This window comes from Pyxicephalus adspersus, chromosome W, assembly GCF_032062135.1.
Source record: "Pyxicephalus adspersus chromosome W, UCB_Pads_2.0, whole genome shotgun sequence".
Taxonomy (NCBI): Eukaryota; Metazoa; Chordata; class Amphibia; order Anura; family Pyxicephalidae; genus Pyxicephalus; species Pyxicephalus adspersus.
Genome location: NC_092870.1, coordinates 6,345,815 through 6,359,372, shown reverse-complemented (window position 1 = coordinate 6,359,372; position 13,558 = coordinate 6,345,815). Strand labels below are relative to the sequence as shown.

The 13,558-nt window shown below is 40.8% G+C and overlaps 1 protein-coding gene across 2 annotated transcripts in view; it reads right to left on the bottom strand.

The window, feature by feature from the left end:
• The window catches only part of LOC140342868 (transcriptional regulator ATRX-like), a 138,397-nt gene that overhangs the window by 56,712 nt on the left and 68,127 nt on the right, over window positions 1-13,558 (bottom strand). The window contains exons 10-16 of one of the 2 annotated variants that reach the window (XM_072429240.1): window positions 12,762-12,831; window positions 12,440-12,503; window positions 4,486-4,668; window positions 3,986-4,127; window positions 3,489-3,598; window positions 1,566-1,712; window positions 741-918 (exon numbers count right to left, since the gene is read on the bottom strand). In XM_072429240.1, the coding sequence (XP_072285341.1) occupies window positions 741-918; window positions 1,566-1,712; window positions 3,489-3,598; window positions 3,986-4,127; window positions 4,486-4,668; window positions 12,440-12,503; window positions 12,762-12,831 (894 nt within the window). Of the gene's footprint in view, window positions 1-740; window positions 919-1,565; window positions 1,713-3,488; window positions 3,599-3,985; window positions 4,155-4,485; window positions 4,669-12,439; window positions 12,504-12,761; window positions 12,832-13,558 lie in introns of both variants that reach the window. The other variant, XM_072429239.1, reaches the window with a different exon arrangement.

The window sequence follows — 13,558 nt, the reverse complement described above, 5'->3', positions numbered from 1 at the left end:
GCTTGGGAAAGAATTGAGAAAGCCAGCGAGGGTCAACATGAGCTGTAGATATCAATAAGATGGTTGCAAACATTGATTAAAAAAAAACCCTCCCAATATTAGCAAGGCTTTTCTAATCAGTTTTGATTACAGGACCCCATAGAACTGGAAAACCATGGCACCAATCAGAACATTTACGAGTCACACGCGGGATTACCGCTAGGGGGGTTAAAAAAAGGCTTTAGTTCATCACATTTATATGCAATATTTTTTGTTCAACCCACTAAATTAAAGCTGAAAGTCTGCAGTTCCAACTGCATCTGAGTTGTTTCATTTAAAATTTATTGTGGCAATGTACAGAACCAAAATTAGAAAAAAAGTTGTCTGTCCAAATATTTATGGACCTAACTGTATGTATACTTCTATCCACCAGCTGGACTGTTAGCAACATATTACAGACATGAGGTTCTCCCTTTTCTCTGTGATATCCAATAATGTTAAAGCTGTGAATTTATGGACAGCGTAGAAAAGTGTTAGATTTTCACCACAGTGCCAGTCTTTACCGAGTTCTGTGATATGAGATCAGGGGGCAGGAAATGAAGGGATTTATTATCACAGAACACAAACACCAAGTTACAGCTTTTTTTTAATCTGGGACTTTGGGAATGGGAAGAAAAATCTCCACAATGGAATTACAGACTGCAACTAGGGATCCAACCCTTACTCAGTATAGACAAACTGGTTAAGGAAGGGTACATTACCGGGATCCACCAGCATCTTGTGGTAAAGTTCCTTCAGCTTTTTGCTCTTGACATTCCTTCCTTGCGTTAGGTTTCTGTACATTTCATACCCAATTATTAGTACTCCTCCATCTTCATGCCAGTGCTGCATCATATACCCTCGTTCCTGAGGGCGCTTAATGGTGGCCAGTTCTGTAACCTGCATGGAGAAGAAACACTCAATTAGTAGGACCATCGAGTACACAGGGAAAAACCCTAAACTGGTTCGCATTGGGAAATTTACTGGTCAAAAGCAAATAGTCACATGAAAACTATACAAAACTACCCAATGAAACTCTTCAAAGACAAAGTTACAAATATATGGAACACCCCCCTACCCATCTACAAATGACTGTTAGCTCAGGTGTCCCGAGTGAAGGGTCCTGGTAACACTTCATTACACAGACATTGTAGACAATTGTGCTCTTTTAGCCTTGTGGCCAGAGTTTAATAAAGGCGCTTTTCTGTCCCACCCCGGCTGTGCCCGTGTACAAAGCCAGCTAAAGACATAGTGTCACCACTATGGTGTGGAGAAACTTGAGTGTCCTGCAAAGAGCCCTGACCTCAACCATAATGAACACCTTTGGGATGAACTGGAATGGTGAACCAGGTCTGTCTTCTGAATGAAGGGAAAGGACGGCTGTTTGTTCCAAATCTATATTAGGGCCATGGTGCAGGGAGCACCTCCACATTATCTGCAACTTTTTTTGGAATAGGATTTCCAAACTCGTGTCATTGCAATGGTCCAGTGTAAGTTTTGGTCCTCTAGATTTAATTACACAAGTGAAAATAGAGTATACCACAAACCTCCAGCTTCTCCTCATCCTTCAGGCCATCTTGCCACTTTTCAAATTCATTTGTCCAATTTAAAACCGTATTTAATGGACAGACTACAAGGGCAGAGCTAAAATTCAGCTTGTCATTAAGAAGGACAGCGTTAAGGAAAGACACCACCTGGGGGGAAAAAACAAAAATTAGTGTATTGCATACAAATCACTTTTCACTGCTTGATTTGTGTGAACAACCATATATTGGAAGCCATCAATGTACAAACTGAAAATTCCAGGGTACAATTAGGATTAAGAGTTCAATTGTCATACACAAATAGTAACACAAAATCCTTGCCTCACTGGATTCTACACTCCTATTTCTGTACTACAGAAATTTTCCTCTAATCTCTACTGCTGCTGTAGTTCAGCAGTGTGAAACCCAAACAAAGTTGAGAACACTGCTTAGTATTTCAGTGCACAAGAGGAAGTGTTGTCAGCTCACTGTAGGAAATACAGATTTTACTGGATCTTCAAGCAGGATAACCAAGTATTTTTCAGTACTCCGGACATTTTAAAGAGATAAAAGAAACAGAGAATCCTGAATGTATAGGGAGTTGTACTGCATTTGCATTTATTCTGCCCAGACATACAAATTTAATCTGTTTACCCACTTTTGAAGGCTGGTAATAAGAATGCCTCACCATTCCACTGCACGTCTCCTTTAATGCTATAGCCAAATTACCAAACTAAACAGCAAATTGATTTCAAACTAAACATTGTGGTAGGTAAGTGAAGGAAGGAAAATGGAAATTACCTGCCCTTAGGGGGGTTTCAAAATATTATGCAAGCCTACCCCACAAAGACGTTAACAGTGGAAAATAAAGAAGAGAAGAAGCTGGGGAGAGGAGGCAATATAGATAAATTATTGCAGATGGAATGATTCTGACACATTCTGACAGCACTACTATCAGGCGCTTTTTTCTATATAAATTATCTATGAAAGCATCTGACCAGATGTCACTAGATTTCTTATATCTTGAATTGATACATGTATTTATTGCCTATGCTTTAAACTTTACATTTTGCGGTCCACAAATCCCCTGAGGAAGCCAACACAGGTGAAATGTGTCGGGACACGATACTCAACCATTAAAGTAAAGTATTCATACGTCAGGGAATTTATATGTCTAGTACATCAGTCCCATCATATCCCACTTTCAGTTCCGTTTAGGGGATGAGACATCTATTTTTCATGATATGTTATAAATATGTATTGATTGTGTGTTACATAATTATGAATATGACTTACCAAACAATATATCTTTCATAATTTGCCTAGAAAGCCCAGCTTCTTCTCGTCTTTATTTTCCACTGTAAACACTGTGGTAGGCCAACAAAGCAGCCGAATGTCTTTACCATTACCAAGTGCCTAAGAACAATTGAAGCTCTCCACAAGAATTAACTCATTTTACACTTTGGCCAGATACAACACGAAATAAAAATGTGATAAACGGTGGAGATGGGAATATTTTTATTAGGCTAATCTGTTATGAATAGCATTGTCTGTAAATACACCCTTGTGAAGAGCCAATTACTATAAGGGTATAAGATCAAAATGCTGGCTATTAGACTCAAGTAAATATACAGATTAGACAAACCCGAGAGCATGCCGAATTTAGCCAACATATACGACATCCAAGTGAACGACACAAACCAAACCTGCGAGTGCAGAGACAATTCCTGAAGTTGTGCTTTTTTTTGGATCAGGGGGGGTTAATGAGCACATTTTCCCTGACATTCACCAACCTATCTGTGGCTGACAAATGTGAAAACTGCCCAATTTACAAGTCTCTGGGGTGTTACCTTAGCGAATTGAGCCCATTGTGTCTTCTTCTGGCCTATGACACCAGGTAACAGCTGTATGTACACGGTTACCACCTGAAGAATACAAGCCAATTACCTGCAGAGTCTTTCCAAGACCCATACAATGGGCCAATATACATCCAGAGCCAGATTCCTTTTTTGTCTTCATCACAGACTCACAGCAGCAATCCCACATGAACTGAATACCTAGAAGAACAATCCAAGCTTAGAAATCGGTTAGAAAAACCCAGAAAGTACCCCACCAGCACAAGTCATGACCACTCCCTCAAAGTACTGTTGGCAACCCCACCAGCTAACCAGGTCACGTTGCTCCCACTAAGTCAAGATACCACCCTCCCCACTCCAACACAAATCAGCATTGCTGTGCATATGCACATCCTGAAATCTGTGTGTACAAATCATAACAGAAGAAAAAAAATTAAAAAAAATAAAACACACACACACAATGAGGCAATAATCTCCGCTTTGTAGAAATCCGTTATCTGTAGATGATTACTACAAACAAACTACCAAGCAAGAAAATATTCTACATTAGGTAGTATTGGGTAATATTTTACAGTTACAGATTCTTACCGTCAACCTGGTGAGGTTTCAGCTTGGTTACCAAGTTGCTGTGAACCTGAACTAAAGGTTCTTTCGTCTCTTCATCTTCATCTAGAACCAGTTTGGTGGTAATTGGGCACGCTACAGGTGAAAAATCTTCCATGATAATGACCTGAGAAGCCAGAAGACCATCATGCTGCTAATGTGAAGTAACCAAGATGTGACACAAAACATGTTAAATTATTATTGTTGCACCTAGCCCCCTGTGGAAAAATTAGGTGTAATCCTGAAATCAGCAAATGCAAATCACAGATAACCTCCCTAAATTCATACATGCAAATAAATTGTATCTGATTGTATCCCTTAGACTGAAAATGACTTGTGTCACATACAAAACCGTTTTAACAAACCACTGCAAGTCTTGGATGGTTTATAATAATGATTATAAACTATCCAATTGCAATAAGCGTATTACGATCCCCACAAGACAGGATAACTGATACAAGAGAAATTCTGCATCTTCCTCTCACCTCCCTCAGCTTTTCCCGCTCTCGCTCTTTTTCTGCAATCCTTTTCCTTCTCTCTTCTTCCATTTTTAACGCATTCTGAGTTTCTGTTCTCAAATTGTCATCTTTTATTATTCTCCGGATTTTCTTCCGTCCTTTTCCGGGAGATTTAGAATCAGAGTCTTCATCGTGGTCCCCTGAATTACCCTAAACAGAGGTACACAGTAACAGAAAAACAAAACTCAGCTCACTTTATAGAAACCCCACCACCGCCAGAAGTCTTTAAACGACCAATGTTTGTGAGGGACATTTAGTGTCAAGATTATGAGCTCCTCTGAGAGACAAAGTGATGGAACATTAGATTGTGTGCTGCTCTAAGGGACAGTATTTCACATAGCCAAAAGGAGCAAATCAGAACTTCATTGCTTAGGTTTACTTACATGTCAAGCATCAAAAGCACAGTAGGCAAGCAAAAAAAGTTTAAGAAATCACAGGCCAGTAATAGCAGCCTGTGTATTACTCTGTACACAGGACTCCAAATATCAACTACCATTCTGTATTATCGGAAGGCTACTGATTTGCAAGAAACCTCATGCGAAAGAAAGATGAAAGAGGAAAGAGGAGGGCCCCGACTGCGCCACTTGCAGAAAGAGGAGGGCCCCGACTGCGCCACTTGCAGAAAGAGGAGGGCCCCGACTGCGCCACTTGCAGAAAGAGGAGGGCCCCGACTGCGCCACATCTAGTTTAGTTGCAAGATGCAATACAATGATATTGATCAATTGATATGATTGAGAAACAGTTGGGCAAAATAAAGATTGACAAAAGCACCAGGACCCGATGGATTACATCTACGTGCCCTCAAAAGAGCAAAGCTCAGTTATTTCAAAGACATTGGCCCGGATTCATCAATGAAATCTGCACTCGCTGGAAGCGCGACCAGCGAGCGCGGTTTCCCGGGGTCGAGTGCGCTCGTACACTCGCCTCCTCACTGCCAGCCGGATTCCTGCCTTGATCATAATAATGAGCAATAGGGGGCGCGAATCTGCCAATTAAGGCGATTAGATTTCAGCTGCGCGATTAAGGAGGATCTGTTAAGCTCCATGGTGAGATCATAGCAATTAATTACCGCACACCTGCTCTCTGTTCTTTTGTGAGAAAATCTAGTCCGATGGCTTCGCGTGCGTGCGACTTTTGTGAAAAAAAATCTAGTCCGATGGTGTCGCGCGGTCATTCGCTGCGAGCGGCTTCTCCGATCAGGCATCGGAAGCTTTTATATAGGCGCCTATGTAGAGGAGTTGAACTCGGTTAACTCTTGCCTAACAGGAAAGAAATAAGTGATTTAAAAATATGCTTTTTTTCTTAGCGCACATAAATGTTTAAAACATTTTAAACAGCGCAAACATTTTTTTTTAATATGTAATATGTGTGCCATTAGAAAGAATGATTTTTTAGGGGAACAGTGACTTTTAATGCAAGCTTGCCAGTGTAAAGCTGCCGGAGATGCGCGGCTCCGGCCGCGGGTTTTTTCAGTTGCTGAATTGCGCGACGGCGTCCGATTTTGGATCGCGAATACGAATGCGCGAGCGTCCGATTCTGCTTGATGAATTAGGGCCATTATTTCCAATTTTTAGAGACTCTTTAGTCACTGGCATAGTACCAAAGGATTGGCGCAAGGCCAGTGTGGTTCCCATCTTCAAAAAGGGAGAAAAGCCATTACCAGGTAACTACAGACCCGTTAGTTTAACGTCCATAGTTGGAAAGGTCCTAAAAAGTTTGATAATGAAAATATTAGTGATAGTGATAGTTTGCATGGATTCAAGAAAAACAAATTTATTCACTTTTTATAAGTAAGTAAACAGGTAGACAGTGGAAAAGTTGATATAGTGTACTCGGATTTTGCTAAAGCATTTGGCACAGTACACCACAGACAGGTAATATGCAGGTTAGGGTAAATAGGTTTAGACAAGTCAATCTTTAAATGGATAGAGAACTGGCTTAACCTCCCTGGTGGTATGATACATTTTAAATTTCCCACGTGGTCTCGCCTACCTGCCCAACGGTCCCACCCTCCAGCCCAAGACTTGCGAGCAGATCCCTGGCCTTGCATCCCCAATGTTCACACGCCGGGGATGCAGATGCAGGCCAGCATCCGTGTAGCAAGATTATCTGTGTAGGAAAGCAGCTGCTGGGCATCGCTGGAAAGTGGGAACCAGGTAGGACTTGGTAAACTCCCTGGCAATTCCACCCCGAGTGTGACTCGGGGTTACCGCTTCTGTTATGGAAAATTCACCCCGAGCCACACTCGGGAATACCTCCAGGGAGGTTAAAGACCGCATCCAGAAAGTAGTGATTAATGATTCATACTCTGAATGGTCTAAGGTTATTAGTATATTATAAATGATATAGAGTTTGGGATTAAAAGTACCATTTCTGTGTTTGCAGCGGACACAAAACTATGTAATGGTATTAAGTCCATACAGGATGTTTATAATCTACAGGATGTTTAATATACGGACCTGGATGTACTGTTTGATTGGGCAGCCAAGTGGCAAATGACATTTAATATAGATAAATGTAAAATTATGCACTTGGGGGCGATCAACATGCATGCTTCATACTGTCTAGTGGGAATACTTTTGGGGTAGTCAGAAATAGAAAAGGATCTGGGTGACTTCCAGGGGCGCCGCCAAGCTAGGTAGCTGCACTGAACTGAAGCTCCTACCAGCTTGATCTGAATCTTCATTCATCCATACTCTGGTGGGCTTTTTCGAGCCCCAGAGCCTCAACATATCAAGTGCGGGAGCTGATCTAGAGTGGAGGCAGGTTCTATTTTTAGCCCTGCTCTCCACTACAACACCCAGTATAGAAGCTCTGTCCTGACCTAGTGGCACCTGGCAACCATACTGCAGGGAATCCTGCAGCTAAGGGAGGGGTAATAAAGAATCTTCTACCTTCTCCAAGGAAAAACATCTCCAGAAGGCAAACAGGATTTCTTTCTCCTTCAGCAGCTGGACTTTCCTGCGAGTCATTGGCGAGTGTGAGCTGCTACAGAATCTCATCCCCTCCCCCCCCACCCATCAAATACGTCCCAACCTAATTCCGCTCTGCACGCCACTCGCAAGTTAAATTTAGTATCCTGGAACTTAGAGGGACTTAATAGCCCACAAAAGCAGAGGAAAATGCTAATACACCCAAAAAGTAAATCTCCAGATGTTGTCTTCCTCCAGGAAACGCACTGGAAAATCCGGTGCCACAGCCACCTTGCGGGACTCCTGGATAGGAGAGGTAATAGCCATCACTTGTAAATCTAAGAAAAGAGATTATATTAACAGAAAAATTTGCCTTATAAACTGCTCAGTAGAATTGGACGAGGAAAGTAGGTACACCATAGTAAAACTGGATTTGATGGTAACACTTTATTCACTATGTTCTATATATGCACCTCATCATTCTATGTTCATATACTTCAGAAAGTTTTGGAGGGAAGATAAATTATGGCAGGGGATTTCAATGCTGCACCTGACCCTAATATGGATAGATTTTCCACTGCAAATACTGTCAACGCACCTCCAAGGTAATTTCATATTTTAAATAGCCTAAGTTTCTTTGGCAGACCCCTGGAGACTCCACAATCCTACGGAAAGGAGTTATACATGTTATTCCAAGGTACACATTTCTTTCCAGAATTGACCTCATGTTGGTGGCGGAGTCCTTTTTTCTCAGGTAACCCATGCATCAATCGGGGAATTTACCCAGATCATGCTCCAACCCGGATGACCCTTACAATTCCAGAACCTTTCCAAACTACCTGGCTTTGGAGATTCCCTAATTATTTGGCACGATCATCTGACTTTATTAGTATGGTTAAATGTCAATGGGCAAACAGTTTAGATGACAACTTGGAACACTGGGATACCCGTTTTGGTATGGTGCATCATGAAAGCAATAGTCAGGGGGAATATTATAGAGTATACAGCCCGCAAACGCAAAGAATACTGCACCCAGTACACGGATTTGCAGAATAAAGTTATCAAAGCTTAAAGGGAATATTTGTTCCAGAGAACGGAACCCTTGAAGCAAGCCTGGCAAGATGCAACCAAATGTTTTAATGCTCATGTGGCATCTAATGTAGAAACCAAATCTCATTTTCTGAAACATAGGTTTTACAGATGGGGTAACAAAGTGGGCTCCCTGTCAGCGAAACGTACAAAACCCCCACAATCCACAAGATTTATCCTGACCATCAAAGACCCCCAAACATTGGCCACACTAACAGCTCAGGATAAAATCAACTGTTTTTGAGGAATTCTACAAACCGTTATACACAGCTCAACCGTCATGCCTTAATCTTTTGAATGACCTTTTACAAAAAGCCAGGCTCCCTAAATTATCTTCGGACCACAGGGAATTATTAAACAGACCCAAGTCGATGGCAAACCATATAACCCCTGGCCCTGATGGCTACACAGCAGAATATTATAAAATGATCAATACGGAAAACACCCCTCTCCTAATGGAGGTATACAACTCTATAGTAACACAAAACATGCCTGCATTTTACTGAAGCACACGCCATTTTGATTCCTAAGGAGGGCAGGGATCCACTCCTAGTATTATCCTATAGACCGATTTCCCTACTCAATTGTGACTAAAAAATATTAGCCAAAATATTGGCTAAAAGACTGCAATGTTTCTTGCCATCTATACTTACTTCACACCAGCTGCGCTCTGTAAAAGGGAAACACTCCACGTTAGGGGTGCGCTCCGCAATAGCAGCAACGATAGTAGCGGCAAAACCAAACGCCCCCAAATCAATGCTATTAGGCCTGGATGCTGAGAAGGCCTTTGATAGAGTGGAATAGCCCTTATTGTATGCAATTTTTGCGCATCACGCATTTGGTCAGGTTTTCACATAATTTATTAAATACATTTACAACTCTCCAAAAACAAAACTTTTTATAATTGGCAATTTGTCGGCCCCGGTGTCTATGCTTAGAGGGACCCGCCAGGGGATGTCCACTATCTCCCATTCTGTTTAAACTAGTATTGGACCCTTTGTTGCGTCTTCTAGAGTTTTCAACGAATTTTGAAGGTATTCAGATTGGAGACCAAGTGGTTAAAATAACGGCCTTTGCTGAAGACCTACTTCTGTACATTTGTAAACCGAAAAGGAGTTTGCCGGCTGTTGTTGAATTGCTTTAACAATATGGAACCATATCGGGCTATGCAATCAATTCAGATAAAGCAAAGGCACTACCGTATATTTAAATAAATACACTAAGCCAAATTGGAGCCAGCAATAACCATTTGTATGGTGTAAACACAAACTTAAGAATTTGGGCGTTAGGATACCCAAATATCCCTCCAGACTCTACTACTTTAATAGCCCCCTCTTTGGAGATCCGTTACAGAACAGCTACAAAAATGGGCCAAATTGCTCTCCTATGTAGGACGCATAAATCTAATTAAAATGATATGTCTCAAAATTCTATACATACTGCAAATGTTACCAATTATTATTAGACAAACAGGCTATAAAGCCTTTCAGGCTTTTATCTGGGCAGGAAAGAAAGCTAGACTCGCTATGCGTATACGCCAACAACCGGTTAACCATGGAGGGCTTAATTTCCCCAAATTCTGAATTATATATTTGGGCAACAATTTCCAGATATATTAGAGACTGGATACACGGTACTGCCTGTTACGCTAATTTTTCCCTAGAACAATTGATCCCAAACAGCCATCTTCATTACATTCTGCATATGCGCAGGAAACTACTTCCTCCAGAAGTTGTCCAAAACCCTCTTCCTCACTCTTGCTGGTATGTCTGGCACAAAATCAAATACAAATTCTCTTTAAACAGCCATTCATCCCTATTTCTTCCATTGTGGAGAAATGGGGATTTCCCTTGGCTACTTCAAGAACCCCAAAGGAAGGACTAGGGTGACCTGCGAGCAATGAAAGTGAAATCAGAATACTTTGACCCACAAGGTCATCTCGCAGTGAGCTATTGCTACACCGTTGCCCTCTCTAGGACTACAGTTCTTCACGTATCTACTGCTGAAGTCTTTTGTAAAATCGGTGCTTAAGAATCTACCCTCCACAGATTGGTCCAATTCATTGTATAAATTATGGACAGTGACTAACCCGGCTAAAAAAGCCATCACTGAAACATACAACAACTATAGAACTGTGTTTGATTATGAAAACAGAAATACTGGGCTGCGTCGATGGTTCAAACATTTTCCAGAGCTTACCCCACATGATGAGCTTGGAAGGCATTGTACTCTTCAATGCATAGGGAAATGACTCTGAAACTTACAGATGGGTCTCAGTCCTTCCTCGAAATGTTTAAAGTGTGGCGTCTTGGAGGTAGATCTGTATCATATGCTGTGGGACGGCCCTAAAATACGTTATTTTTGGAGGCGGGTTGCGATGTATGCACTCCAAAGGTTGGTAAACTTTTTTTTTTTTAACCCCTAAATAGGCATTTTTCAGAGAAGTGTTTCATGCAAAGGTTGCCAAAGGCTGCAGGAAACTTTTGATATTTCTCTGGTACCAAAAAAAAAACATTCTCCATAACTGGATTACAGCAAACCCCCCTTCAACTTGCGCTATTTTTGAAAAAACTGTGGTTTGTTTTTGAGATGGAATGGGTTGAAGCTTCTCTGGACAAGGAAACACGGACAGAGGGTTTTTTTGGCGTTTGGGAATCATACATAGCTACATTATCTTTGGATACGAGAAAAAGAGTTTACAAGACCTTTGAACAAAAAGCACGGTATGCCTACCCGCTTTTGGACAATGATCCTCCAATTGTTTGCTGATGTTTTTTTTTTTTTTTGTTCGTTTGTTTTTTATGCTCTTATAATTTGTAACACTAGCCATATTTGATTGTAACTTTGTCAACTAGCGATTCCATTGTTTGTGATTTTTACTATGCCGCAACCTTACTGTATTTGTTTTGCATATTGTATTATTTCCTCTTGAAAAATTAATAAAATGGATCTGGGGGTTTTGGTAGATCATAGACTTAATAGCATGCAATGCCAAGCTAGCAAAATACTTTCTTGTATTAAAAGAGGAATAGACTGCAGAGATGGAGGCATAATCCTGCCCCTGTACAAAACATTGGTCAGACCTCATCTGCAATATGCAGTCCAGTTTTGGGCAAAAAAAAAAAAAAAAAAAAAAAAAAAAAGACGTGGAATTGGAGAGAGTGCAGAGAACAACAACTAAATGAATAAAAGGAATGGAGGAGCTCAGCTATGAGGAGAGATTAGTTGAACTGAATCTATTCCCATTTGCGAAGAGACATTAAGAGACATTAAGAGACATTATCACCCTGTATAAAATATATAAAATGGTCCATATAGAGAACTCTCTTCCCAATTATTCACTTTAAGATTACAAAGAACAAGAGAGCACTCTTTGTGTCTGGAGGAAAAGAAGTTTAAGCTCCAGATAAGGAAGGATTCTTCCCTGTAAGGTCTGTGAAAATGTGGAATCGACTCCCTCAGGAAGTAGTAGGCCAGCAACTGCTATAGATTGCTTTAAGAAAAAGCTGGATGCTTTTCTAGCACAGAATATAACTTTGTATTAAAGATTTAAAGTAAAGATAACAGTGACTCATTGATCCAGGGAACATCCGATTGCCCCATGGAATCAGGGCAATTCCGTTGAAGCAAATTGTACCAGGTGTTTGCCTTCCACTGGACCAACTATGTACATAGGGTTTTCTATCTGTGATTACTTTCCTAATGGTTGAACTTGGATATTTTTGATCAAATCAAAATGACAGCATAGGCTGTTAACTCTTTCTGTCAGCAGGTCACACAGCAAGCAAAGTGCTGCCATTATACCTTACTAGCTTGTCCAGCTTACCTCTAACATACAGTGACACCAATAGCCAAGAAACACTTGAGTCCTCTTGCATTTTACGTACGAGGATATGAGTAACATGAAGGATGAACAATACCTTGGAATCACTGGAGTCTTCCTGCACTTTAATCCGCCTCCTCTGGTTCTCCTCCTTTGCTGCCCTGTAACAGAACCAAATGCCAAGATATTTCTATAAAGATTTTACATTTTCACATGTATAAATTCCTGGAAGGGTTCATTCACACAGCTTTTGTCTTTTATATGGTGACAAAAAAAAATAAAAATCTACAAACACTTTTGAATACCGGTATAGTGTATATTTATTAATTCCTCACAAACCAAACAGTTTATTATGGAATGTTAGAGGAGCAGAAAATGGAGCAGCACACCAATACTTGGGAGCATCCTTATGCACTAACCTGGTTCTGGGTCGCTGATCATCTGAGTCGCCAACATCAGAGCTCTTGCTTGCAGATTCATCACTGCTCACTACAACAAAACATTAAGGCCAGATTTACACTACTGCACTGCAGTGTTTTAATGCACCTCTCACAGCGCACTGGAATGCTCGGTAACTCATTACTTAGCACTACTGTGCCTTGAGGTGCACTGTGTTACTAAGAACTTGCATATGCATCTTTCTGGCAGCTGATTCAAACAACATACATTGCAGCACTGCAAAGGTATAAATGGGCCCTAACGCACAACTCCCATGAAGAAGTCAAAAATTAAAGGTACACATAGCACAGAATAATGTGCCTATTTCAGGAGACGTGCATTTTAACCACACAGGTTCATTTTTTCAGGTTGTGGTTATCACAGATGGAGAGTACAGCTAGATACTAGGTAAATGGATGGGGCTCTGAGAGTCCTAAAGCAGCCATCTACATGTATCCTTAGTATGTTATTGTCCACATATGTAAACGTTCTTAGATGACAAAAAGACATTGTATATTATCTTTTTTAGAGTGTGACGCAGGCAGACAATCTGTACGCCATGTTGATGTCAGGAATGAGACATATCTGACAGGTCTAACCTTGCTTTATTACTGCAGCATTTCCCATAATATACTGAGTATCCACAGACTATGTACATGCACCATCACACATAAAAATGGTGCCCAGTGTTCTCCCCAGAAATTTTTTTTCAGCCAGGTAGGGGGAAACAGTAGATGGGTGGTAAAAAAAAAAAAAAAAAAAAAAAAAAAAAAAAAAA